General features: G+C 36.3%; 1 protein-coding gene across 4 annotated transcripts in view; it reads right to left on the reverse strand.

Annotated features, from left to right (window-relative positions):
- The window catches only part of Ngly1 (N-glycanase 1), a 73,037-nt gene that overhangs the window by 27,830 nt on the left and 19,053 nt on the right, over nucleotides 1–26,154 (reverse strand). For all 4 annotated transcript variants that reach the window (XM_063257041.1, XM_003479996.5, XM_063257042.1 and 1 more), the window contains one exon: nucleotides 10,921–11,086. In XM_063257041.1, coding sequence (XP_063113111.1) covers nucleotides 10,921–11,086 — 166 coding nt within the window. The remainder of the gene's footprint in view (nucleotides 1–10,920; nucleotides 11,087–26,154) is intronic.

Raw genomic sequence — 26,154 nt, forward strand, 5'->3', positions numbered from 1 at the left:
AGTCTTATTAAGAAAATTTATAGTAGTGAATCCCCACATCAGGAAAACAGAGGAGCTCAAATAAATAACCTAATGTTGAACCTCCAGATCTCACAAAAAAGCAAGTTAAACCCAAAGCATGTGTGAGGGAGGAAATTATAAAGATCAGAGTAGAAATTAACACAATTGAGATTAAGAAAATAATACAAAGAATCAATGAATAGAAGAGTAGGTTCTTTGAAACAGTAAACAGATAACCCCCTGGCCAACCTTATCAAAAAAAGGAAAGAAAAGACCCAAAGCTGGCAGGCCACAGGGAGAATCAGATGCCAGCCCCTTCATGAGTCAGTTCCATTCACAGGCCGCCAGGTAGAGACCAAATGCCAGCCTCTTCCTGTGAGTCAGTGCCATGAGTGCTGCTGGGTAGAGAACGAGAAGCCAGCTCCTTCATGTGAGTTCACACAACGTAGCATCTATGGGCTATTCCTTCTGAAGATGGTAGACATAGTTAATTCCCTTAAAGTCCTGTATTATTTTATTTTGTCTTATCTTGTTTGATCTTATTATATCTGATAGCATGAGCAGCTATTTGAAAAATAACAAGACATTATGGTAGCTATTTTGGATTTACTATTATCTTGTTTTGAAGCCCAGTATTGTGTTGTTTTGTTTTTATTGGTTCTATTCTGTTCTGCTCTGATTTTACTGTGTCTGATGGTATGAGAAGCTATTTTGAGGACAAGAGGCATTATGGTAGCCACTGTTGCCTTCTTATTATCTTGTTTTGAAATCCTGTATCATTTACACTGTTTTGCTTTGATTGGCTTTATTCTGCCTTATTTTGCTTGGTTTTATTTTCCTTAAAATAAAAGATTTTTTAAAAAAAGGCCCAAATTCATGAAATTAAGAATGAAAAGGGTGAAATCACAACAGACTGCAGAAATCCAATCATCAATATTTACTCTAAGAACCTATACTCTAATTAGATGAAAAGCTGAGAAGAAATGGATAGATTCCTAGACACATATGAATTACCAAAGATGAATCAAAAAGACACACAAAAAATTTTAAGACAAAAATTCTAAATCACCCAATCTAATTCTACTACTGCTGAAACTCTTTAATGAAACTTAATGGGAAGCAATATTTCAAAAATCATTTCTGGAAAGCGTTACCTTGATAACAAAACCAGAGAAGGATCTAACCAAAAAGAACTAGAGGCCAATCTTCTTAGTGAACATAATTATAAAAATTCTCAGTAAGATACTAGCAAAAAGAATATAGAAACCATCAAAAAAGATTATATATCATGATTAAGTAGGATTCATCTAACCTACTCATATCAATAAATACATCAGATTAACATAATCCAAGGACAAAAACGATAGGATCAGCTCAATAGATACAGAAAAAGCATTTGACAAAATCCAACAACCATTCATGACAAAAAGTCTACAGAAAGTTAGCATCCAAAATGAACATATGCTTCTCAGATGAAGAAATACAAGTGGTAAATATATATATGAAAAAAGTGTTCAGCATCACTGGTTATTACAGAGATGAAAATTAAAACAATGCCAAGATTCCACCTTACCCTAGAAAGGACAACAACTATCAAGAATCAAGAAATAAGAAATGCTGGAGGGGTTGAGTACTGAAAGACACTAGAGAGAGAGAAAAATGACTACAATTTCCAGAACAACAACAGAAAGAAAATATCACACAAGACAAGCAATTAAAGGGCCTCAATTCACCAATTAAAAGAAATAGGTTCACAGAATGGTCAAGAAACAGGATCCAAAACCATGCCGTATATAGGAAACACATCTGACTCAAAAGGAAACTCACAGACTAAAAGTCAAAGGATGGAAAACGATACTCCATAAAATAGGAACCCAGAAAAAAGCAGGAGTAGCCATTCTGTTTGCAGACAATGTAAACTTCAAACCAAAAATGGATACAGGTCACTACATACTTGTTAGGGGAATAATTCAAAAAGAAGAGCTAACAATCGTAAATATAATTATATAGTACCCAACTGTATAAGAGAAATACTAATAGACATCAAAAGCCAAATATGCAACAACACAATTGTAATAGGGGACCTTACTACTCCACTGTCATAATGAGATAGATCAACTAGACAAAAAGTCCGCAGAGAAGTAACTGAACTGAATCAAACCTAACAAATGGACTTAGTAGACATTTACAGAGTGTTCCACCCAACCACATCAGAATACACATTCTTCTTAGCTGCACATCTCTCTAAAATAAACCATATATCAGGGCTGGGATTTAGCTCAGCAAGGCATAAGCGCAATGTCATGAGTTTGATCCCTGGTTCAAAAAAAAGAAAAAGAAACCTAAATCTTGAGGTGTATCGTACATATTCAAATAGACCATCTATTTGCCTACAGAACATTCTTAAGTAAATGAAAAGGGATTTAAATTATCCCATGCATTTTATCTGGCCACAGGGTTCTGAAATTGGAAATTAATGGCAAAAGAAATTGTAAAACCTACATAAACACATGGAAATCAAATAACAAGCTCTTGAACAATCAATAGGTTACAGATGAAACTGAAGAAGAAATTAAACAATACCTACAATTCAGTGAAAATGCAGATACAACATACTGAAACCTATGGGACACAATGAAAGCAGTCCTAAGAGGGAAATATGCAGCAATGACCTGCCACATCAGGAAAACAGAAGGAGCACAAATAAACTTCTTAACGTTACACCTCAAGCTTCTAGGAAAAGAAGAGCAAATCAAGCCCAAAACTCATAGAAGAGAGGAAATTATAAAGATCAGAGCAGAAATTAATGCAATTGAGACTAAGAAAAAAATACAAAAAATTAATAAATCAAAGAGCTGGTTCTTTGAGAGAATAAACAAAATTGATAAACTCTAGCCAACCTTATCAAGAAAAAGGAGGAAAAAATTCAAATCCACGCAATAAGGAATGAAAAGGGGGACATTACTACAGATTCCATGGCAATTCAGAAGATTATGAATACCTACTTCAAAAATCTTTAGTCACATAAGTTGGAAAACACAGAGGAAATGGACAGATTTCTAGAAATGTATGAATTACCAAAGCTGAATCAAGATGATATAACAATTTGAAAAACCCAGTATTAGTTACTGAAATTGACTTTGTTAGTAATTAAAAACTTAGTAACAAAGAAACGCCCAGGTCCTGATGGATTCACAGCAGAACTCTATAAGAAATTTAGAGAAGATTTAATGCCAATGCTCCTCAAATTTTTCAGTGAAACTGAAAGGGAAGCAATTTTTCCTAACTCATTCCTGGAGGCAAATATCACTGATACCAAAACCAGACAAAGACCCAACCAAAAAGGAGAACTATAAGCCAGCCTCCCTAATAAACACTGATGCAACAATTCTCAATAAAATACTGGCAAATAGAATGCAGCAAATCATCAAGAAGATTATACATCATGACCAAGTGGGATTTATCCCAGAAATACAGGGATGGCTTAACATGAACAAATCAATAAATGTAATGCACGCCATCAACAGAGCCAAAGACAAAAATCACATGATCATCTCAACAGATGCAGAAAAAGTTTTTGATAAAGTTCAACACTTGTTTATCATAAAAACCCTACAGAAACCTGGAATAGATGGTATTTACCTCAATCTGATAAAGGCCATCTACAATAAACCAACAGCCAACATGATACTAAATGGACAAAAACTGAAAGCTTTCACTCTAAAATCAGGAACAAGACAGGAATGTCAACTATTAACACTCCTATTCAATATAGTTCTGGAATCATTAGCTAGAGAAATCAGATAAGAGAGAGAAATAAAAGGAATAAGGATAGGAAAGTAAAAAAATTATCACTATGGAATTACAGGTATGTACCACCACACCTGGACACATGTACATTCTCTATGTATTTGTGATAAACTTTTTCTTAATTTTTTTACTGTATCTGGGCATGCATTTCTTTCCCAAGTTTTTGTGAATTGTCATGAATCTCCAAAACTATATGCCTGTAAGTGAACGAGTGCAGTTAAAACCTGTGTTATTGAAGTGTCAACAGTATCCTATCTTTGCATTTATGCAAGACATATATAAAAACAGAAAAAATTACAGGAGAATTAAAAACTACAGAGAATTTATAGGTCAGAAATAATGTTGATGGATGGGAAATTAAGTATTTCTAGTGTTAATTCTGCACAAATTAATCTAATTTAATGTAATCTCAGTTAAAATTATGAACATTTTCTAAATTCTGACAGCCTACCTACAGAATTCATGTGTCTCTTCCTATGACAGCAGGTACTTTATTTTGTTTATTGCTACATTCTCATCACCTAGAACTGACTGTTACACAAGGGATACTCACAAAATATTTGAATGAATAATGGAAGGACCAAATAGACTAGTCTCAAACTATTACTCTGAATTCAGGAATAAATCACCAGGTTTCCTGTAGAAAGTTATGACTATTATACAATCAGACTCCTCCTTCTAAGGTCAATATTGTTAATAACAGCTTGGAGAAATGCAAGTGGACTCGTGTTTGCATAGGACAGCTGCTCAGAAATCTTAGACAGAATGAGTGTTAAAGGGAATGCTGACTTAGATGTAAATTCCTATAAAGATACTATTTAGAGCATGGAGAGTTTATCCTAAAATATAACCAAGATTTCAAATTTGTAAATTTAGCATCTTCAAAAAGATCATATAAATATAAATAGATTTGTAGTAACTCTTCAGTGGCAAAATAAAATTAACAAGTTTAGGCCCTGACTTTCTACCCTTTGAAAACCACTGCTGTCAGTGACAGAAGAGAAAGAATGCGAAGAAAACAGGCTATATTCATTAATAGACATCTCATCTTAAGATGCACCTTTACAACTCAATATTCTTAGCCCTTGTCTACATATGCAATCTAGGAGGCCAGCATATGTTAACACTTTTTCAAAACGACACAGAATTCTTCCTCGTCCAGAATGGCTCGTATCTGTTTCTGGCACTTAATCATGAGAAACCTTCGGACTACCAGGCCAGATCTGTCAGACTACATTTTCCCGAGCTTTAATTATCTGTAGAAGTGTCTAGGACACAATGACAAAGTCCTCATGTTTGCTTCAAGCTACAATATTTTACTTACTTCATAAACCAGAGAAAGATTTTGTATGAAAAGGAAAATGATCCACCTCAGAAATGAAAGAAAATTACCAACGTGCCAGTAGAGGCTTTATCATTTTCTCTGCCTGACAGTCAACAGAGGACAGCCTGCCAATTGCTGAACAATATCCATTTGCTACTACTTTATTTACAGAATTGCAACCTTGGGGAGAGGGCAATGCCTGAGCTAAAAGACTACAGATTTCAGACCCTCTTCTAGTAGGAGAGATTAAATGACCAGTTTTTGTGAAGCATTACTTCAACAGGCTCAGATTAAGACATCATTACTGCTTTTTCTCCCCTATCTTCCTGATGTCTGGCATGCAAATGCAATGGCTGGCACTCCCACAAACACTTTAGGCAGTAAGCTGATGGGTAAAATGAAACCATGTACTCCTATCTGCAAAGACAGAAGGGCATCTAGGTGTCTGACAGCAGCTCATCATTAACCACTAGATTTCCTACATCAATGACTTCTTACATGATAAAATAATCCCTTAGTCACTGGAGTAATTACTATTTAAGTCTAATCAAACTCACCACACCACTTACTTCACTAATGTTCAGAATTCCTTCATCTCTTACACTCCTTGTTTCTATATTGTATGCTTCCATAACACTGTCAATCAACAGAACTTTTAGCAGTAAGAGAAACAATTTCATATTTGAACTGTCTGATAGAGTTGCCACTAACAACTTACAGAGTATCTAAACAGGAATGTAGAACTTGTGTGAAAATTTTACTTAATTTAAACATAAAAGTGTATGATGTCACACTGTTTTCAAGAACTTCTACTATTCTTTGTGTTGTCTTTTTCATCTTGCCAGTCTCTTTTCCTTCATGGCTTCATCTCTCACCTTGAAGTAAATTCCAAGGCTTGATCCCTTAGCCAAATTCTAGGAACATCTTTTCACCTGGAAGTCCAGACAATTTGCAGCAGGTACCTCGACCTCAATCTCTGCCTTTCTATCAAGTGTGTTTCTGCTGAGTCCTTTAAGTTTCTAGTAAACTGGATTCAAAATTAGCCAGTTATCTTCAAAATCTTCCGTATAGATACACAACTCTGTCACATCAAATGCAAGCACCACAAATTCTATTACTAAACCAACTTTTCTTTCTCCCTTAAAATTCCAATACCTGTTCATCTTCTTATATAAAGTGTATTACCATGTTTCAATTCTCTCCCCATATTCTTGAGTTTTGCTCAATTTATAGCTATTACTGACAGATCTTCCTTAACCACAGTTTTGATTTGCTTCAACAGATAATCCTGCTGAAGTAAGGTATTCAAGACTGGACTTCCCTAAGAAGTCATTTTACCTCTGTTCTGATGAACAGGGCATACATCACTTTTGCTATATGTTTAATGTACAACAGCAATAAATAACAATAGCATAAACGTAGCCATCTGGGTGAGATATGTGCTTTCTTGCTTGCTTTCATAAGATATGGTCCTTATACTCTATTTCAATCTTTGTAAGAAATAGAGTTATTGGGGCTGGGGATTTAGCTCAGCAGCATAAGCGCCTGCCTTGTAAGCAGGCAGTCATGAGTTCAATCCCCGGTACCAATAAAAAGGAAAAAGACAAAAAAAAAAAAAAAAAAAAAAAGAAAAAAAAGAAATAGAGTTATTTCTTTTTACCTTTAATTCCTTTTGGAAAAAAAAAAAAACTGAAGATAAACCCAGTGTATACTGATCTGCTTGAAACCAGTGCCAACTAAGACATGATCTCATCTTCACCTAGTGTCCATTACATAAGAGATGCAAAGGACGCATACTGCCATCCAAGGGACGAGAATACTAGAGAACAAGAACAGCAAAGGACACTAAAGCCTCTGACATGTGCAGCTCCAGCACCCGTACACTCCCCTTACACAGCCAAACCACATTCGCACTGCTCTGCAGACTTCACATGGTCTCTATGGATGTTGTTCACGAGGAGATTCCTGGTCCCTCTTCTGTTTGTCCTTTCTGATGTTAAAAGAAAAGTCCAATCTTTTATTTGTTTTTGCCCAATACTAGCCAATACTAGACAATAAGTTCATTCTTTATTTCAATTAAAAGTACTTGAGTTTGAAAGAGAAAATGTGTATGTGTATTCATTAACATATACACAAAGTCATATTCCTGTGATGAAGTTATTTCATGAGGTTTGGTTTATCTTCACCTTATTTTCCAAATTTTACAAAACAAAAAAAAAGTATATTTTCTTTATATCTAGAGGGGAAAAATGCTGGAGCAAATGTCAGTAGAGACCATCAGCAGATTTTATGGGACATAGACTTGACATCTTGGGTAACAGATATGAAGTATTTTAATACACTGACAACACCATTCCCAGGGTGAGGACAGACAAATACATTAAGATAACCATGCTGCTCACCTAACTTTGGATCCTTTTGGTAGATTATTGTTCATTGAGCATTTGGCAAGATGTATTTAAAACTGCACTTCATATATCATATTTGTGGGGCCCTGTCTCAAATCCTGTTCAACTGCTATTCAAGAGAGGGATGTATTACTCACTGTCTTTCCCCTGTGCAGCCTAGCACAATGATTCAAATGCAGGATGCAACCAGTAAATACCTGGTAAGTAGACATTTATATAGGATATCACATAAAGGATCACAGTGATTTGAAGCTGAACAGGGCCTTCATGACCACATATTGATACAAGACTGCTGTGTAAAGACACACACAAACACAAAGACTTTGAATGAAGAATACAGAAAATACAGATTTATCATGAGAAAAACTGCAAATGGAGTGAAATATTTAAAGTATTCAAAGAAAAAAACCCTCCCACCAACCTAGAATTCTACATGCTGGTGATATTATCCTTCAAAAGTGAGAGAGAAATAAACACTTTTTTAGGCAAACAAAAACTGAGGAGACTTCACCATCAGCAGACCTGAAAGAAATATTGCAAGAATTTCTTCAGGGAAAAGAAAAACAATATAGGTTGGAAAATCTATATTGGGGAGGACAATGTACAATGTATATACTATTGTTGCCCATGACTGATATGTTTTAAAATTTTGTTTTAGTTTTTTTCTATTTGAAATAAATGGATTTAAGGAAAAAGAAAAAAGAAAAAAAAAAAAAAAGAAAATTAGGCCTACAGGAGAAAATAAAGTACATCAGAGAAGGAATAAATGAAGGTAAAATAAAATCCTTTATTTTTCTTATATTTAATCAAAAATAACTATAAAAACAACACCAATGTGTGGTAACAGTCACAATATATGGCTAAATGAATGAAGGACAGTAGGGTTGCAAGGGATAACAGAGAAGAACTGAGATAATTCTGTTAAGTTACTTGCACTCTACACAAATCACTATGGTGTTTTTGAAGGCATGCTATATTAGCTAAAAATGTATACTGCAAATCAGGGCAATCATCCCCCCATCAAATTAAATAATAATCTAGAAAACATAGTATTAAGTATGACTTAAGGGATACAAACTCAAAATAAAAACTTTGAGTAAATTAAATTACATAAAAACTCAAAAATACTATAATTGAAACTTAAATTCTAAGATCATTAAACTAATAACAATTGTTGGATGATGAATATGTCAGACATTTCTCTAAGCTGTTAATAATGTCCTAACTTATTTCTTAAAATTATTATTCTTATTTTCTGTTATGGATTAAAAACAGGTAGTCAACTTAACACCAGCTGAATTAAACTGTCATGGTGCTGAGCACAGATGGCTCACCGGAGGAAAGTTGCCAGCATAAAAGGAGACATCGAGAAGAAGAGTGAGGCATTGTGGGTTTTCCTAAGTGTTGCTGTGTTGAGCTGTTGGTTCTCCTGGAGGAGCTTGTCATGCTGGCTTCCCTGAGAGGAACTCAGCTGTTATCACTGGAGGGGCTTGGGACTTTGTCACTGAGAATCGCTGCGGTTCACTTTGGGGGAGCCCTGGTCCTCACATTGAGCATTGCTTCCTGTCTCTAGAGGGGAAGATGTGTGCTGTATAATTTCAAGGAGAAGCTTGTCATGCTGGCTTCCTGGTATTTACCTGATTGTTCTTATAGTTCGGAGGACCTCGGAACCTCATTGTTGCTAAGGATGGCTGTGGTACTCTTCAGGGCTTTATTTTGAGCGTCATTTCTTGGCTCTAATGTAGAACCCTCAACCTACTGGCTCAGCTCCTGCATCCTGCTGGCATAAACTTTCTAGCTTCCACTGCTGACCTTTGGGCCCTTCCAGTACAGATCCGTGAAACAGACTGGCATGACTCCTTGATGTAGGCTCTAGACCTCCAGTTGGACTTGTGGTGGTATTGTCACGGGCTCTAGGTCTTCAGCTGGACTCATGCAGGACAGTGATGTGAGATCCAGACCTTTAGGTGAATGTTCTGGGTCTTTAGCGTTGTGGATAGATTTCCTGAACCTTCTGGTATTTAACTTTGGGTGGCCATCATAAAATAATATTATAATTCTGTGTCTTTTATGTAATTATTCTCCTTGTAACCCCTTTTCAAATGAAGAAACTGAGGCATGGAAATACTTATTCGGTCAAACATAGTGAATAATAGCACTGAGTTTACAGACAGTTGGCTTTCAAATCTACTTTTTTTTTCTAATTTACTCAATAAATACATAATGTCTACTTTTAGTAAAAATAAAATAATGGCTTAATCATGGATTAACTGGAAATCATTTCTGTAAGATTCATATTAAATTTCACTACTTCACATTAACAATTCCATCACATATTTCATGGGCTACATTACTTAACCTAAAAATATTTACCTATCAATGATTAAAATGAAAACACATTCAGAAAAAACATAAAAGTTTCACATGAGAATGCTTAGAACAGACATTTGTTCAAAGAAGGTATACAAATGGCCAATAAGTACATGAAAAGATACTCAATTAGGGAAAAGTAAATCAAAACTACAAAGAGATACCATCTCATCCCTGGCTATTATATAAAACAGATACAGTAAGTGCTGATGAGGATATGAAGTAAAATCTTTGTGCATTGCTGACAGAAATGTAAGATGGTAGCTACCATGTAAAACAGTATAAGAATTCCAAGAAATACAAGCAACCCAAGTGTTCATCCACAGATGACCGGAGAAGCAAAACATAGTATAAACACATAATCATCCTTAAAATGAAAATGAAAGAACATTCTACTGTAAGTTATAGCATGAATGAATCAAGAGGAAAATTATAAATGAAATCAGTGCATTATAAAAATACAAATGCTGTATGATTCCACATTTACACAAGATTACTTTGGTAGTGAAAATCATAGAAACAGAAAGTAGAATGGCAGGTGGCACAAACTGGAGGGTGGTGGAAAAGATAGAGTTTCCGTTTTAAAAGATAAAAATAGTTATGGAGCTGGATGACAGTGATGGTTATACGGCATTATGAACATTTAACACTATTACTGGGCATGGTAGCAAACTGCCTGTAATCCCAGCACTCAGGAGAACCAGGCAGGAAGATTGCTATGAGTTTGAGGCCAGCCTGTATTATAACAAGACCCTCCTTCAAAAAAAAAAAATTTTTTTTTTAAATTAAACAGTACTGAACTGTACACTTAAAAATCGTTAGGACAGTAAATTTCCTCATATATATATTTTAGCACAACACAAAAAATTGTAGAAAATGTATCTAATATACTATTAAAATACATCTAATATAATTTTAAGAATCCACATAGAAATGTCATATATTTACAATATACATGGCAAAAGGCACTACTTTAGTATTTGTTTAGCAATGATGTAAAGCTGCTACCTTTATCCAATTTTCTAGCTCTGGATAACTTTTCTTGTGATTTCCTTTTTAGTTCTTTGACTGGAATACAAGTCAAAGCTTTCTCTTGAAGAATGGGATTTTCATAGAGCAGCACATGCTGAAGGTTGGACTGAAGAACTTTTAGAATGGTTGAATCAGCTGTAACCTGATAGAAAAAAAGTACTAAAATTAGGTTTTCAATATATGCTACAAAAATGACACATAATAAAAACTTTGTGGTTCTCTGATATCATATAGAGGAAGGATGAATAAATTCACTGATATACACAATATTATGCAAAATCCTTACCATATTAATATTAGGAGATAGCCACATCTGTATTAAGAGTCTAAGATGATCTGTTTTTTTTTCCCTCTCTATATATTACAGAGGACATATTTAAACAGGGATTCTACTCTCCCCTTAAATTCTGCCCAAACTTATTCAAATGCTAACTGAATAAACAAACATGCTGCAGGTGCTGGGCAGTTCTTTTCTCCCATCAGGAGAAGAGGCTTCACCTGACCTCAATTTTTATATATTGATTTCTGCTTTCTTCATCAAGAGCTGCACTACATGCAACAAATCTACTGAACGCTAACAGCACAGTGCTCCTTGAATCAGTTGTTTACCCTTGTGATGGTATGGCTGGATGGAGATATAGATCACCACCACTGCCCAGCATCACCACAGGTTATTGTACTGTATCACTAGACTGGGAAAATAAATCAGAATTCAAAATCACAAGCACATTTTTCAACTGAAAAGCTGAAACTCTTGCAGAATCCTAAGTCAAACTGTTTTAAGTCAAATCATTGCAAGTCAGAGAGCATTTGTATGCAGAGAAAGTCTCTACTACAGACTGTGGAAATAAAAATTTAAACAGTATAGAAGGAAGTATAGACGATATTAAACAACAGAATAAAAATGGCAAAAAAGTATTCAATTGTGGCAGTATACGCCTAATACTATGGTTGGGAGGTCAAGGCAGAAGGGTCATGGGTTCCAGGACAGACTAGGCTACAAAGCAAGACCTTATTTTCAAAAACCAACCAACCAGAAACAAGCAAAAAACAAAAACAAAAATAAAGAATGATCAGTTAAAACCTAAACAAAGGCATTTTTCTAAGAATAAAGCATAAAAATAATAGACACTTGGGAGTCTGGAAGAACATGGTGGATAGATAGCAGCAGCCTCAGAGGCTCTCTGAGAAACCGCACTTGAAATCCAGGAATCATGCCAGGCAGGAAGTCCTAGGCAAGGGGGGATATTCTTTGCCAACCCAGGGACAATCTAAATTAAGAGAAACCAACTAGAAACGCAATCCCGGTGATACACCAGGAACAGATAAGGTCTCAGCAGGAAAGCCGGACCTTGCGCCACTGCAAACTGCGATCTGAGTTTCCTGCAGCTACTGTTGTGTCCCGGTCGGCACAGCGGGGAGAGAGGTGTGAAGGCTCTGAGAGTGGGAAGCTTTGAATGGAGTTGGGAGCAGGGCTGGCCGGGTGCCCTGCATTGACCTGTGGTGAGTGAGTGGATCGGGACCCTTCCATAAAGAAGGAAGCTTCAGCGGAGGACATACTAGGACCGGGTAGACTTCCCAGAACAAGATGCTGTAGTGACTTCAGTCACATATCCCCCTCTCAAGCGGGACTGGTGGGGAGTGCCTGGCCTGTGAGACACCGCTAGCTGAGATCCAGTAGGCTAGCCCAACCCAGGTCCCAGTGCCTGGAAGTGCACCCCAGCGGTGAAGCCTTTGGTAGGCTGACCTGGAGAGGCGGGCCCTGCATAGACTGCCCACGTCTGTGTCTCCCTGGTGCTGCTGTGGTGGCGGGAACACCTAGCTGGTGCAATTCAAACAGACTATGGCCCACAGGGAAGGAAGCTGGGCCTCCTATATACGCTTATATATAATGAACAAAGAATATAGGAAGAGGGAGCAACAAGAAAGGGTCCTCGGCCCCCAATCCTGAGAAACATGCAATAGCAGACATGGCACCAATAGACATAAAGCACTATCTCCAGAGCCTCATAGATGAGTTCAGGAATGAAGTTATTAATGACCTGAAGCAAGATGTAAGCAGAATAGTTAGAGAAATGCTAAGCACCACCCAAGAAAAAACAGATGGTGGAATGGAAGAACAGAAAAAAAGGGGAGAATTGTTTGATGGAGAAAATAGAGAAAGCATAGAATACATGAAGCAGGTTCAAAGAGATTACCAGGAAACTAAAAACTCTATCGAAAACTGGCATAACAGCTTGAAAGAAACTAAGGATAGATTATCTGAACTAGAGGGCAGATTTGTAATATGGGAGCATGAAATGAAAAACTTCTTAAAAATAACAAAAAAACAAACAGCAACAATACAAAAGCTAAAAGATGATAAGAGGATCTATAATTTAAGAATTAAGAACATAAGAAATGGGGACACAAACAAATGGACTACAAAAGCTATTCACAGAAATAATCCAAGAGAATTTCCCTAATTTAGCAAATGGTAAAGATACTCAGATATATGAGGCATACAGGACTCCAGCCACCTACAACCCAAACAGAGCTACACCCAGGCATGTAATAATCAAAATTCCAGAAATCCAATATAAGAACAGAATATTAAAAGCCGTCAGACACAAGAAACAGATCACTTACAAGGGAACACCCATCAGAATTACAGCAGACTTCTTGGCACAAACCATCAAATCATGAAGAGTGTGGGGGGAAATAATTCAAGCTTTGAAAGATAACCTCCAGCCAAAATTGATATATCCTGCACAACTGTCCCTAGAAATTGATGGAAAAACAAGGTGCTTCCAGGATAAAGAGGAACTTGGGGAATTTGCAACCACTAATTCAACTCTACAGAGAATACTGCAGGATAGTCTAAAAAAGGAAAATACCAAGATTCCAGAAATAGTGGCAGAGAGGCCACAATGAATGGAGCAGAAAACAAAATGAAGAAGACAAACTGACAACAAACGACAGAAAAAGAGCTCAACAGAAATGAGGCAGAGAAGATCGGAAGGTAGGAACAGCTGTTTTGGACAGGACGGGACATCATAGTAGCTAGTGCTGATTTAATATCCTCTTGTTTTGAAGTCCCATCAAACTTGTATTCTTCTGTCTTATCGGTCTTAAAAGGTTGTATCTTATTGGATTTTATTATATATGATAATATAAGCAAAAAATTTTATAGACAAGGAGTTCATATGGAGACCATTGTTCATTTTCTGTTAATTGGTCCTAAATACCCTGTAATGATGTCATTCTCTTGAATGGTTTTATAGTGTCTTGGTGTGTTTTGTGCTACAGTGTACGAAGTTGTACTCAGGGATTTCAGGGAAAGACACTATGGTAACTATTTTTATGTCAGGGTATCTTGTGGTGAAACACTATTTTGCTCAAGTGGTTGTGATTTGACCGGCACTGTTCTGTTGTTACACCCTCTTTTATCTCAATCTCCTTTTTTTTAAAAATTATTTACTTTTTTAATGTTTTAATTAAGGGAAAAATAAATAAAAAATAGCAGGATGCATTATAGTAACCTACTTTGATTTCCTATTAACTTGATTTGAAATCCTGTATTGCCCTCACCATCTTGTTTTGACTGATTGTCCACTATTCTGCTTTGCTTGATAGTACCAAGTTCGAAAGAACAGGCATAACTGTGAAGACAATAAGAATCATTATGATGCCCATTCCAGTTGACTATTATTTTCTTTTAAAATCCTGTAATGTCTCCAATGCTTTGGTTTTATTCTTTACTGTTTAGTTCAATTTTATTATAACTGCCAATTCTTCTTAAAATAGCAAGAAGCAGTATGGTAACCATTGTTGATCACCTAGTATTTTGTCTTTACATTATCTATTATGTCCATCCTTTTGATTTGACTGACTCTGTTCTGATATGTCGCATTTGGTTTTACTCTCTTCAAAAAAAGTAATAAGAACTGTGGGAGTAATAAAACCCAAAATGTGTAATTGTCATTGTACAAAAGAAAAGAAAAGAAAAGAAAGTGCTCTAAAGGTTATAACTGCATATATGTTTAAGTGTATAAGATAGATAACCATATTACTGAGTGTTTTTTGGATCATTGAACAAAACTGTTTGTACTCTCACTGTTTGAAAGTCCACTTTATATGCTTCAATAATGTAACTTGAACAACTGTTTCTAAGATGCGAATATATAAACTATTAACTAGTGATTTCTTACTGTTTATTTTTTAAATTTTGTATTACTTGTACCCTTTTTCTGTTTTTTTCTTTTTCTCCTTAAATTAAAAAAAAATAATAGACACTAAAGATAAATCCAAATGTCTTCAACTCCAGTTAACAGAAATTCTAGAAAGATAGTAGAAATAATAGAAAGAACATCTCAAAGAAATAGAAACAAATTTCTCACAGCTGAAGAGCTACAGTAAATAGAGACCCAAACAAAATCTAGGCATAAAATTATGACATTCCAAAATTATGACACTCCAAAATTAAGATTAAAAACAAAATCCTAAAAGCCTTTAAGCATTAAGAAACAGTATATGAAAGGAAAAATAATTTGACATCAGGCAACTCACTGAAAACAATGAAACAAGTCAGAAAGCAAAAAGCAAAAATAAAGCAAAGAAATTAGCAATACAAAATCAGGGTCAGAAATAAATTCAATCTTACTAGCAACTACATTTGTGAATGGGCTAAATATACAAATCCAAAAGTAGATACTAATTTTTTTAAAAGAAATTCATTACCAGAGAAAACATGTCAAGCATTGTATTTAGCACTGAGATGGGAACACAAGATAGGCACAATCCCTTTCCAGTCTAATGGGAAAAGGCATTAAATTATAGAACTATCAGTCATTTTACAAATACTTGTCTGTGTGAATGTCAGATATTAGAAAAATAATGGAGATCAAAGAAAGGAAGTGATTGCCTTCACTAAGCAACAAGTCTATGGATATGTACTGATACAAAAATGTTCATTTATATGAATATTTATTAATCCTTTATTTTCTAGGTCAGCTAAGTACAGGGATACAACAGCTAAGTTAAACAACTTATTCACAGATATGTTACAAATTATAGAACAAGTAAATATAAAACAGACTTTAGTTTATGAACTAAGGAAATGACATTTCCCTGAAAAAAAAAAAAAACATTTATCATGAAGTATGAAGGAAAAAAGAAAGCTAGCAAAGAAGAAGCATAAAGAACAGTCATGTCAGAAGAAATAGTACAGCAGCCTGGAAAGAGTATGTAGAGGATATACTTAACTTATCTGGAAAGATCAGAGAAATGAGGTGTCAGCACCTAGAGAAGTAATATTGGAAATAAAAGGTGAGGGTGAAGCTAGGTTGGGGAGCAGCTAGACTTTTCAGGTCTCTTTCCAGTGTAATGGGAAGACATTAAAGAGATTCAAGCAAGAGAGTAAAATGATCACACTTGTATATTACCATAGCCCTCTAGCCTTCTGGAAAAAGCAGGCATCTGGCAATCTGACAAGGACTACTTCATAGAGTATCAACAAGAGAGCTGATGGCTTAAACTTGGGTGCTTACAGTACAGCAGAACAAAGTGAATGGGGGAACCCATTCAGGACCCTTTCTGTCTCCCAGGAATTATTCTTATTCTCCAATAAACTTTTCTACTCTTAACCTCTATTGTTCCTCAGAATTCACTCTTCAATTTCAATTACATAAACTCGACGTAACTGACATCCAGCAGGTAATATATTTTCCCCCTGTATCATCTTGGAGATCCCACCAAGATCTCTGGAAAGATGTAAGAGTTTGCTTTCGTTTCACGGCACCCCTAAATATTTCAACTCCATTCTGGATTGTGACTTATTTAGGTAAATGAAATTGTCATCCTCTAGTTTGTCAGTTGCTTATATCTTGACTTTTTGTCAAAATGGTGATAGATTTAAATTGAGAGCATAGAGAGGTTATGTTTCTCTGTCTCTCTGATGGAACATTTTATTTCTGCAGGCAGGGACTTGTATTCCTGTTTTTAAGCTGCGTTAAGATTCACTAATTGCTGAGTTTAATTATGTTCCTTATTTGACTCATTTGATAGATGGTTTACTGTCTTATTTCAGATTGCAGTTCTGGGGGAAGGTAAGTAGACTTTGATACTAACCAAAACTCTGAATCTGTAAAATGCTGTAAGACAGATTGTATCTGAGACACAGTTACTCTGCCAGTGAGCTAACTATCCAGAGCAGCTTCTACTCTCAAAGCCGAGCGCTGGCCTCAGTCGGGGATTAACCAGAGGTGCTGTGTTGGCCACACAGGCAGCTGGTCATGTGGAACCAGTGAAAGCTGACAGAACAACTGAGGGGACAAGGGTGGGGTAACTCCCAGGTGGACATCCAAAGGTTCCTCAATGAAAGCTGGGTCCTGATACCCGAACTGTGTAGTCAGCAAAGAAATCTACACTTGTCTATTTTCCCATATGCACTCCTCAGTGAGTGAGAACTCACTCAGTGATTTCTGATATCCTCTATTCCAGAGTGACTCTAGACAACACTGTTAGAATCCTCTCTTAAACCTCCATTAGGAGTTGAGCTACAGTTTTTGACTTTTTTCTCTCTGCTAGTAAGACAGACTCCCTCTTCAGATAAGTCTTGATATATTTATGGGGCCAGGAATAGGAGAAAACAGAATCCTCTAGATCTCCTAAGAAAGTTTTGCTGGGAAGAAAGTCTAAGTTAAAAGAGGTTTTTTCTTTTCTTTCCTACTCTGGGAGTTGGTTTTGGAACCCCTTGGCTTGTCAGACTACCTTCTCAACAAAAGCAGACACTCCAGGAGTTTGGGCTAAAGCAGCCTTTAACACAAGGGCAGAGCTATCAAAGGGATGATTTATGCTTGTGCCTTACTTGTGCTAACTAAGGGTGCAAACAAAATTTTAGTTGGCCTTTCTCTTCTGTCATGTGTAAGAGGAAAAACTGATAAATGTGCCATTATGAAATTTGAGCTTGCTAGACAATGTCAATCCTTCATCTGCGAGTTTCTTAAGTGTACTACAGATATAGACAGACAAATATTTTCAGAGTGGGTTTAAGAAGAGCCTGCGTAGGACAGATACATCTAGACTTTACCAATCTGCCCTGTGGTTCTCCCTCCAGTCAAGTTGACAGATCACCAATAACTGTCACTTTGACTCCAGCCACTAAAGACCTGCAGGGAAAGAGCACTCACGAGTGCAGACCACCTACAGGTTTTGGAGATGTTTAACAGTAAAGTAACATGCAGACTTCCAGGAAGATGGTGGAATAGTGAGCATCAGAGAAAGAACTCCCCTAAGATTTGATGTCCAAACATTAGAATATAGCAATGTAACATAGAAGAAGAGGTGGAGGAGAAGGAAGGGAAGAGGTGGAACCAAGGATCTAGGGCACACTTGATGTCTCCCCACGGGGAGAACAAAGACAGAGACTTCAAAGAAGAAAGAGGTGGCAGCAGAGCTTTCTCCAAGCTAGGACTGAGTAGGAGGGGCAGCTCAACCTGCACACTCATGGTTTCTATGGTGATACCAGAGGCCTCCATGGAGAAATGCACCAGTGAAATGAACCAGTGGACCCAGTGGACTGCAGTGGCTGGTGAGTTATTTGGGTTGAGACATCCCCCAGGAGAGGGTGATTGGCTGGGAGCCACCTGGGAGAAGGGCCAACTGAGCTCAGAACTCAGAGCAACTGCAGGCTCCATCTAGTGGCTCCCAGCATCAGGATAAGGTTTAAATTGGCAAGGAGGTAGGGAGCCCAAGTACAAGATGGCAGAAGGTACAAGGATTGGTGCAGACTGAATGGGTCTGGTGCTAGCCCAATGGCCAGAATCCAGTCTGAAATTCAGTGGAACAAGAGCTGGAAGCTCACTGCGATTATACACTACTCTGCTGTAAAACTACAGTTGGATTACTCTGATTAATCAACAAAGGTCTGAACTCAGCCCACACTTGACTAACAGTGAGCAGAGACATGCCCTGATGTAGAAATTCTTTTCTTTCTTTTTTCTTGATTGACTTTCTTGTTTTTACTAGTGTGAACATGTAGAAATTCTTTTCTTTCTTTTTTCTTGATTGACTTTCTTGTTTTTACTAGTGTGAACATGGTGTCTAGTTTTTTTGTTGTTATGCTTCTGTTCTTGTTTTTACTTCTTCCCCGTCCTCATTTGTTGTCCGAAATTTGTGTGATCTTCCTTTGTCCTCCAGCCTTGCTTCTAATTTCTTCCCCTATTTCTCTATTTTTTTCTCCTAGCCCCTTTTAAATTTTCTACCTGAAGATAAAAATCACTATTGAGAGCTCATTTGCATAAATTTTCTGCTTTAGTCTAGATTTTATTACATAATCATAAATCTAATACAGATAAAGGTGGCAAATTAATAATTAGCATAGATGGTCATTTTCTATGCTGTTTCATGCTATTATAGCTGACTGTACCACTTTAGTGAAGGTGACACAGCTGTAATCAGTTGTTCTTCCTGGTATACTAAGATTGCCTAAGCATCATAAAAAATACTATAAGCCAGTGCCAAAGAAACAGAGGCTAGGCAAACAGGCTTTGTAATATGTTTACACTGGTTATCATCAAAACGTTGTCTTTTTGTGGTTAAAACGGTAAGGTTTTCTTATTAAAAGATGCTCTTGGTATAAAACTAAATTAAGAAACAAAGGTTTTCATATAGTTCTGACACTCATTATTGCTAATTTCATGGTGTACTAAATGTATTCATGCCTTCCAAGTGTACAGATCTTCTAAGATGTAAAACTAGGCCTGAAAATTAGGGTGATAAACTTTTCTTCTAAACTCAGATATCTGTCTTTCTCTTGAGCTCCAGCTACTTGTGATAAGAGGCAAATGTCCATCCACCATGAGACCACCATTCAAATAAAATTTTTTTTAAAAAGCTTATGTGATGTGTATGTTACACATGTGTCATTACATTTAGAGACACTCAGCCACTGAGCAGTCATGTCACATGCTTCTTCAATAATATCCTATTAAAGGATAATAAATCATTTAATAGTTCTAAAGTGAGACCTTCTTTCTGTACTAGACAAAGATGACTGACTAAAAGGGCTATTTGATACTAAGATAGACATTTAAAAATGTTTCACAGAGAATATCATGATTGTCATGCCGAAACATTATAAGTGGCTCGATCTTTTTTCTGTAATATTTTATAATTGTTATCTGTTAACATTCTGCAGAGATTCAACTATTAAAACGATGACTGGTAAGAAATAACAGTCCTCTGGGTATGCTTTACATTTCAGAGTGCTCGATATGCAGATGAGATTATAATAGTTAAGCTAAGTGCTCCCATGCAATACTGATATAACTGATCTTCTCTTCTGGGTGTTCAACAACTGAAGTTTTGAGACCATGACCAGAAAGATAATTGGGCTAAGACAGCTACAATTTTGGCCCTCCAAAGTCAGTGAAGACCCAAGACATGGGGAAACCAGAATCCTACAACTTTGGTGAGTCACCCAACCTCCTGTGCTGAGAGAATTTCAGAGTCCAGAGGATGGGAATCATAAATGTACGTTGTGCCAAAAAAGAGGCTCACCAAAGAGGGAAAAAGTCTCTCATGCTTTTATAGAAAACAACATGACCAAGCAAGACTAGTGACCACTAGACTAGTGGCTAACACTGACAAAGGAAGCTCTGTATAGTTCCAAAAGTAATGCCTGAGGAAACTTAAGTGATCTTGACAGTAAGAAGTTTATTTTCATTAACATGGGTCTCACTTTAATTTGGTCTTAAACACCCAAGAGAAAAGTATAACCAAAAGATGTATAAAAACAGTATTATAGTGGGCAGGGGATTTAGCTCAGTGACTTAATCACCCGCCTGGCAAGCATAAGGTTGTGAGTTTGATCCCTGGTACCAAAACAAAAAACAAATAAACAAATAAACAAAAAAACCCAAAACTAATACCATAATAATAAAAAGGAGTCCCAATCACTGACCCCTTCTGGCAGTTTCCAGCTCTACTGGTATAGTTTAGTAATACTAAAAAACTACAGTGGAAGCTATAAAGCTCAATAAGAATCTTTAAATTCCTTAGCTAAAACTGTCCTTCAAAACTACCAAACTCTTTGTCTTCTTACAGCTAAAACTATAGGGACTTACAACAAAAATTCTAGACTTGCAGATAACCTCCATCAGTAGAGGTGTCTAAAAGCCAACTGGTTATAATTGGTACTCCACTCTTAGGAGCAGTTTCTGGATGTGGCTCTTTCCCCAACCTCCTTTTTCATTCTAGTGCTCATGCTTTGATTATATACATTTTAATTTTTAAGAAAATTTGTGTACTCCTTCCTAGAGGCTACCTAAAGGCTCCTAGTGATCAGGCTGATGGGACCAATGACAGATGTGCCACTCTTTTTACTGGGATCACTAAAATCAACCTGGTAAAAAAGGAGTTCACAACTACTAAACTGCAACAGAAATATTATAGGCAGTCAGACAGGGACAGGTCCTTTAGGGAGTCAGTGCACAAGATGAGAACGCATCAAAGAAAAAAGTAAATGGATTTGAAAATAACTGATGAAATAGCACCAACATATCTTAGCAAATAACTATTATGAAGTTAGGAGGGGTTGGGAAAGAAGAAAAATGTTAGGAATGGGTTTTGCCATGAGCAAATTGGTCAGTAGTTACAGGAAGAAAACACCCACAAAAAGGACTACTGAATGGTCAAGTAAAAATAAACTGGAAAAAGTCCTTGGAATTTAGTAACATGGACACTATTAATCATAGTAAGAACAGTCTTGCAATAGCATTAGTAAAGAAAACAAGTTGTAAGCAACTGAGTCACACAAGTGGTATCCCAAAGTGGGCTAAGTGAAACAAGGCAGCTGTACAAGACAGTCCATTGGGATGTGGCCAAAAAAAGATTAGAATTTGTATCTATATTACTTTTATTCAAATGTAAAGCATTAAGTTATAATAGCTACTGTTTATTTCTGGAGGAACTATCTTAAGGAAGAAAAAAAAAAAAGCCACAGAGGGAGGGCTTACCAGTGAGTGGCATGCTCATTCTTCTTTAAAAAGTTGTCATGCCACAAAGTTTTATAGTTCCAATGAACCTAATTAAATAGATTCACAGATTATATGATGTAGTTGTAACTTAACCCTCAATTCTGGCTAACAAGATTATCAAGAACTACGGTATTAAAGCCAATACTAATACAGAAAGCACATGCAAACAAGGAGAAAATGACAGGGCTAACATACATACTTTTTCAATGCCAACCCTTCAACAGCTACATTTTAATGCAAAAACGAAAACAAAATAAAATAAAAAGTCACTGATATCTGACAAAGTTAGAACTCAAATTAAAACTAAACACAACTATTTAAGTCATGTGTGGTGGCCTGTAATTCCAGCACCTGGGTGGCCAACCTGGGCTACATACTGAGTTTAAGGGCAGCCTGAACTATGCAGCAAGACTCTGTCTCAAAAACAAAATGAAACAGTAAAACAAAAAAAGAAAAGAAAACCAAAAACCAATCTTATTTAAAATATGTATTTATGGAATTAAAATATGGATTCAGCAAATGATATGCTGTTTTTTTAAGAATTAAATATTATTTAGTACTTAGTTCTTCTTTGCAATGTTTTATAGTATATTTGGTATACTGCCAGTGGTATACATATACATGTATGTAATGTATATACAAATAAAAACATATTTAGAGTGCTCAAACATATGCTATAGATAGGGCACCTGAAGTACAGAACTCTAATAGACAAGTATATACTAAAGATACAGTGGTGAGCATGGGGAAGAGCAGTAAAATACACAACACACAAGATCCAGGGGTGTATATATGTTATTGATATGTTTTTACATAGGAGACCTATTGTTAAAAATGCAGACTCTTAAGTTCAATCCTCTTCATTGATTCACACAGGTTAGGATTATGTTCAGGAATCTGCACACGAAGCCAGAAGAACACATGAAAACAGGCCTGTAGGAAGGCATTACAGCCACTGAGATGACTTGCCAAACCCAAGGCGGCAGAAGACGGGCAACACTGCATGTGAAATTTTATAGCAAACGGGAAAGGAGAAGGCTACTGGAACAAAAGGAGGGACTAGCTTTCACTAAAAGCAACACATTTTCTCAGTTTAACAAAAAGAATAAATGCAACAGAAGTTTTGATATAGATTCAGTGATAAGAAATCTAGGGACAGGGCTGGGGATTTAGCTCAGTGGCATAAGTGCCTGCCTTGCAAGCAGGCAGTCGTGAGTTCGATCCCTGGTACTGATAAAAACGAAAAAGAAAAAAGAAAAAAAAAAAAAAAAGAAAGAAATCTAGGGACTTTGCAAGGAAGAATATGATCCTGTAGCAGAATTGATATAAAGACAACAAAAAGTCTCCATTTTGGTTTGAAAGAATTCTTATAAAAATGAGGCACTTAAAGTACTATCTTTTTTTAATGAAGATTTTTCAGTTACTGAGAGAGTTAGAATTCATCCAGAGTATTTCTAATTTTAATTTAATCCTTTCAATATGGACAATCCTTACTCATTGTGGTTTTAATGGCATTTGAAAGATCTTGAAAAATTAAGTTTATTTTCTTGCCTTATTTCTTAATATATTCATTGGCACAACTCTGAAAAGACTAAGCCATAAAAATAGAAGGCTGCTGATTGCATGGAGGTCACAGCAGCTGGGAAGCATGTACTAATGCTGCATATGGCAGCAGTTTACTGCCTACAGAATAAAAAAGTTATCTGGAGTACAAGTAGACATTTAATGTGAAATCTGTTTTAGATGAGAGACTTTTTCTTCACCTATCATACTTCAAATTACTTTAGTTTCTGATGTGAAATATATTAAAGACTATAAGAAAAAATACAATGTATAATTCTGTCAAATCGCGTGATCTAATCAGGGGAAGTAGGAAGAGCAAATTTACTTCTTTGGTGAAGAATCAAGGCTCCCAGTAGCTATGTTCTACCTTGATGCAATTCTTTACTCTGTGGCTTTTAGATTTAGAGCCCGTTTTTAAAGATGAAAATTCTGCTTAGTAATGAATTTTTAAATGACATTTTTAATCAACCTGGAGTTCAACAAACATTTCTTACCAAAGAAACTATTTTTTCAATTTATGACAGTAATGTTATTGCAAAAAAATCAGGAAATATTTTGCTGCATATTAAATTATCTAATATGTTTATCACTCAGAGGATATTATCTTTAAGATGTCTATATATGGCTTTCCAGATCTTTTAAAATTATATATATATATATATATATATATATATATATATACACATATGTATGAATGTTTTTTATATGAAAAATTAAAATGTTATCTCTATATAAAACTTGCTATTTAATGCTGGAATTGTTTGTTTTTTTCAATATTGTAATATTTTTCATATAAATGAAGTAGGAGCTAAAATAAACTAGGACATATTTAGCCCTAATGTTTTATGTCAAAGTAACATTTGAATCTATTTCAATCTACATTCCAAGATTTGTCACAACAAAGAATAAATAAATACATGCATTCTTGAACATACAAAAGTACTTTTCATGTGATTGGCAGGAAGGGGTCCAAGACAAGCTCTTCCCACCACTGATGGGGAGCTGCTGTGACAGGTGAGAAAGGGATCTGAGTTGGGCACCATTCCCACTATTGATGGGACTCATGGACCGGAGACCAGTAGGAAAGCCAGAGACATAGTACGACCCTGGCAAGAGCACTCACGATGGACAGGCAGGGCTGGGGTGCAGAAAAATCTGAAGCAATGGTAACAGTATGAGTCAGCAGGTGAAGTGTGGAAATTGATTGGGATTGGAGCCAGCATGGGTCTGGAGAAAAAGCAACCAATCCAGTGCCTGTGAGTCCAATGTCTGCTATCACAGACCTGTATTCAGTGTGGGCTGGGAGAACCAGCCATCCACACCTTGGAGAAGATCACCCCATGCCTCATCACCTCCCTGGGAACCGAGGTTAATTGAAACCCAGGTGCCTAACCCATTCCCCTACAAAATGGATGGGTAGCCAATGCAGGAAGTGCCTGGGACCCCACAACTGGCTCATCCAGAGGAAACCAGGAAAATGTCAAGATGGAAGAGGAAAAGGCAATTCTAGCTTCATGCCCACATAGAACAAGTCCAGGAGACATGGAATGGAAGAAATTTAGAAGTTGCATGCCCAAAATTTTTGGGATGATGGCAACTAACATAAAGAAATTACTTCATGAAGCTGTAAAAGAAATCAGATCAGAAGGAACATCTTGGGGGCTGGAGATTTAGCTCAGCGGCATAAGCGCCTGCCTTGTAAGTAGGCAGTCGTGAGTTCGATCCCTGGTACCAATAAAAAGGAAAAAGACCAAAAAAAAAAAAAAAAAAAAAAGAAGTAACATCTCGGGTCAAAGAAGAAAATGACAAACATAATAAAAGGGCTGCTGAACATATCTAAAGAAGACATAGATAAGAAAAAAAGAGGAGCACAGGAAAATAAGGGAAACCTTGAATAAGCAACGTAAGGAAGAATTGGAACACATAAAACAGATTCAAAAAGATATCCAGAAAATTAAAAATGCCATTGAAAGTTGAAAAAACTTCTTGAAAGAAACTGAAGATAGACTTTCAGATTTTGAGGACAGGATGGCAGCTAGCGATTGCAAAAGGAAAGATCCCTTAAAAATAACAAGGAATCAGGAAATGACAATTCAATGGCTGCAAGATGAGGCAATGAAAAATAATTTTGGGATAGGTGTCAGTGAAAAAGCAGGGGTCAACACAAATGACATAAAAAGACTATTTGCAAAAATAATAGCAAAAAACTTCCCGAACATGGGAAAAGGACCTGACATGCAGATAAGAACTCCAACTAGCCATAACCAAAATAAGTCTAACCCAGACATATAATAATCAAGATCCCAGAAATTCAGCACAAAAACAGAATACTGAAAACTGTTAGAGAAAAAGTAGATTACTTACACAGGAAAATCCATCAAAATCACGACAGACCTCTCAACACAAATCATCAAGTCAAGAAGAGCTTGGAGTGAACTATTTCAAGTCCTGAAAGAAAAATAACTTCCAACCCAGAATGATGTAAAACTGTCTTTCAAAATTAATGGAGAAAAAAGATATTTCCATGACAAAGAAAAACTGAAGGAATTCATGACCACCAAACCTCCTCATGAAGGTACTGAAGGACAGTCTAGAGAAAGATAAAATGACCACAGTTCCAGGAACAGTG

Source organism: Cavia porcellus, unplaced genomic scaffold (genome assembly GCF_034190915.1).
Source record: "Cavia porcellus strain 051 isolate PalLab524CR breed Dunkin Hartley unplaced genomic scaffold, mCavPor4.1 scaffold_10, whole genome shotgun sequence".
Taxonomy (NCBI): domain Eukaryota; kingdom Metazoa; phylum Chordata; class Mammalia; order Rodentia; family Caviidae; genus Cavia; species Cavia porcellus.